Source organism: Salvelinus sp. IW2-2015, unplaced genomic scaffold, assembly GCF_002910315.2.
Source record: "Salvelinus sp. IW2-2015 unplaced genomic scaffold, ASM291031v2 Un_scaffold2199, whole genome shotgun sequence".
Lineage (NCBI taxonomy): Eukaryota > Metazoa > Chordata > Actinopteri > Salmoniformes > Salmonidae > Salvelinus > Salvelinus sp. IW2-2015.
Genome location: NW_019943529.1, coordinates 74,091 through 76,953, shown reverse-complemented (window position 1 = coordinate 76,953; position 2,863 = coordinate 74,091). Strand labels below are relative to the sequence as shown.

Sequence of the window (2,863 nt, the reverse complement as noted above, 5' to 3'; positions counted from 1 at the left end):
AGGAGAAGGCATGTGTCCCGAATGGATCCCTATATTAAAAGCACTACTTTTGACCAGGGTGTCATTTGGGACACAGCCAAGCTCTGCAGGTTGTAGTTTGAACTCTGGCATTTGAAACTACAGTACAACCTGGAACAAGATCATTATCCCAGCAGCCACTGCAGGTTCCATGTATATCAAAACTGTACTCCCATCTCCAGTACTGTTGCTAAGGGAAACCACATATTTGTCTTTAAGGAAAATGACACGTTTCCTACAGGGTTCGTTCTCCTGTTCATAAGAGTGGGTAGTGTATTAGAACCAGTTGTAATCGATAAGAGTAACTACATGGTTATGACTAGTGTTTCACCATGGCACGCTCAGTGATAAACTGGGGTTAGAGCACCACCTCCTGGCAAAGTTCAGAAGAGCAGACATTCACAATAACTATCTGCAATGAAGTTGCAATGGTCATTATGGACACAGACTAACATCTGGGTACACTCTCACTGATGTAACACACACTCACACTCCAGTTGCCTCAACGCACCACCACTGCCAAGTACTTTATTCACAATGTCAGAATTTCTTWWAAAAAAAAATCATTTTAATATACAACACATTTTTTGACAAGACAACTCAATTTACAGCTAAACTGAGCCCAGAGTTCCAGATTCTCTCATAACTAAAGCAAGCACAGATGATCAGAGAGATGGATAGGAAATGTAACAATAGAACAGTGAATGAGAAGGAGAGAGAGAGATAAAGAGAACTACAATGGCTTAGTATGATTTTAATAAGAACAAAATATCAAATAAAATTACAAAATAATAAAAAAACAGTAAGAATGTAAGAGTCAAAAAGAACAAAAAGGTGTTGCCAGGATGCTGTATCCCCAGCAACCACAACATGCACGTCTGTTTCCATGGCGACAAGCCCAGTCTCTTCACCGCATTTTCCAAGTCTCCACACACACACACACACACCATACACACGCGCACACAAACACTTGAGTGTATGTCCCGAACAAGTGTTCATTCCAGGCAGAAGAAGCAAAAGAACCAGGAGAGATGGAGTGAGAGGGAGGGGTCTTTATTCCTCCCTCCCTGCTTCTCACTCCATTGCTCATCCACCTTCTCTCAGAGCTGAGTTCAAGAGTCTCTCTCTCCCACTCTGCAGCGCCAAGGTCATTCTCTGTCCATCCGTGTGTGTCTAGGCAGGGTTGGGAACTGAAGAACTAGAGCTTAAGGTAGGACTTCTGAAGGGATTTACTAAGGTAAGGAGTAAGATATGTCTAGTCCACTGTTGGTGGGTTACTGTAGATTGGGGAACATAAGCCAGTGATAGAATATGAACGTGCAGGTGTGTGTGTGTGCATTCTACAGTGCGAAACGTTGCAGTGTGTATGTTTTTCAGGGGTGGGAGAGTCCTTGTCAGAACAGGGGTACTGACAAAAGGATGAGGAAGAAGACGAGTTGAGCACCTCTGCAACACACACTCCATCAGCCAATCCGATATCAGCTCCTCCAGGACTCGCTGCAGTGGATGGCGCCACCTGCAGGACAGAGACAGGTCAGCAACTACAATCCAGAGATTCAGCCAGTGTGTGTGTGTTTTACCTGCTATCTGGAGATGTAGGTGTAGGTCCGTGAGGGGGACCGGCCCTCTGACTGGCCATTGGTCGACACATTCAAGAAGTCCCAGATGAGGATGGTGTCGTCATGGGAACTGCTGATGATCTGGAACTCATCAAACTGCAGCCGGAACACACGTCCCGAGTGCTCCTGAAAACAGACGCATATAATACCATGACAATCACCTCAAACACCTTGACAGAGAGACACACACACAGAAACTCACCACCAGTGTGCGCAGGCACAAGGTGCTGGCAGGGGCTCGTGGATCCAGAGCAGCTTGCAGATCCCACACCTTTATCTTACTGCAGAGAAAGGAGACAAGGTCAGAACAGCAGTGTGTGTGTGTGCGCTTTTGTTGGAAGAAGACAACGATCAATCAGTAAACTGTTTTGCTGTGTGTGTGTGTGTGTCTCACCCGTCGTAGGCACCACTGACGATCCTCTTGTTGTCGAAGCGAATGCAGCGGACCAGTTCCTCATGACCCTCCAACACCCGCAAACACGCTCCACACTCAATATCCCATAACCTGGAGCACACATTGACATTACAGTTCATCAGGGTTCATACAGTCAAATTCAAGTACTGTATTTTCAAGGACCATCCATATGTAATAGTTGATATTCTGCAGTTGTTTCTAGTCGCCACCAGAATGGCAGTCTTTCAACCTCATTTTAAACAAAACAAACTTTGTATTCATTACTACTTGAAAGTTGTAGTCAATAATACATTGTTTCACTACATACATGAGTGGTAAGTCAGTATTGATGATGTAATTGTAGTAGTGATGAGCAGAGTTTTGGGACTCTGGTGAACACACATGTCCTATTCACATTACTCAACCATTCCAGCTTAATGACTGTTTATTGGGCCTTTGGGAAGCTACTACTTAATAGCTACGAAAAAGCACCTTGCTTCTGACTGGCAGCTTTAGTGTCTCCGGTCAGGTGGGCTGTGAGGGAAAACTGCACGTGAACGGCCACCAGAACGGCAGGAGGGCGCCTGCTGCTTGATGAAGCAGAATATCGCGGGCGTCCCGTGAACGAGGCGATCAGCAAAAAAAGCTCTGGAGGTTGAAGGGAAAGAGTCACAATGTAGAAATGGCGCCAGCACAAGATACAGCGTTGTGGCTCTCCAGGGATCCGCCGTCGTGTGGCTCTCCAGGGATCCGCCGTCGTGAGGCTCCAGGGATCCGCCGTCGTGTGGCTCTCCAGGGATCCGCCGTCGTGTGGCTCTCCAGGGATCCGCCG

General features: G+C 46.5%; 1 protein-coding gene across 5 annotated transcripts in view; it reads right to left on the bottom strand.

Moving 5' to 3' along the window:
- Positions 1 to 504: 504 nt before the first annotated feature.
- Positions 505 to 2,863, bottom strand: part of LOC112073251 (F-box and WD repeat domain-containing 11-B) — a 21,879-nt gene continuing 19,520 nt past the window's right edge. For all 5 annotated transcript variants that reach the window (XM_024140577.2, XM_024140578.2, XM_024140579.2 and 2 more), the window contains 4 exons: positions 2,032 to 2,142; positions 1,840 to 1,918; positions 1,599 to 1,763; positions 505 to 1,534 (listed from right to left, as the gene is read on the bottom strand). In XM_024140577.2, the coding sequence (XP_023996345.1) occupies positions 1,602 to 1,763; positions 1,840 to 1,918; positions 2,032 to 2,142 (352 nt within the window). In that variant the 3' untranslated portion in view covers positions 505 to 1,534; positions 1,599 to 1,601. The remainder of the gene's footprint in view (positions 1,535 to 1,598; positions 1,764 to 1,839; positions 1,919 to 2,031; positions 2,143 to 2,863) is intronic.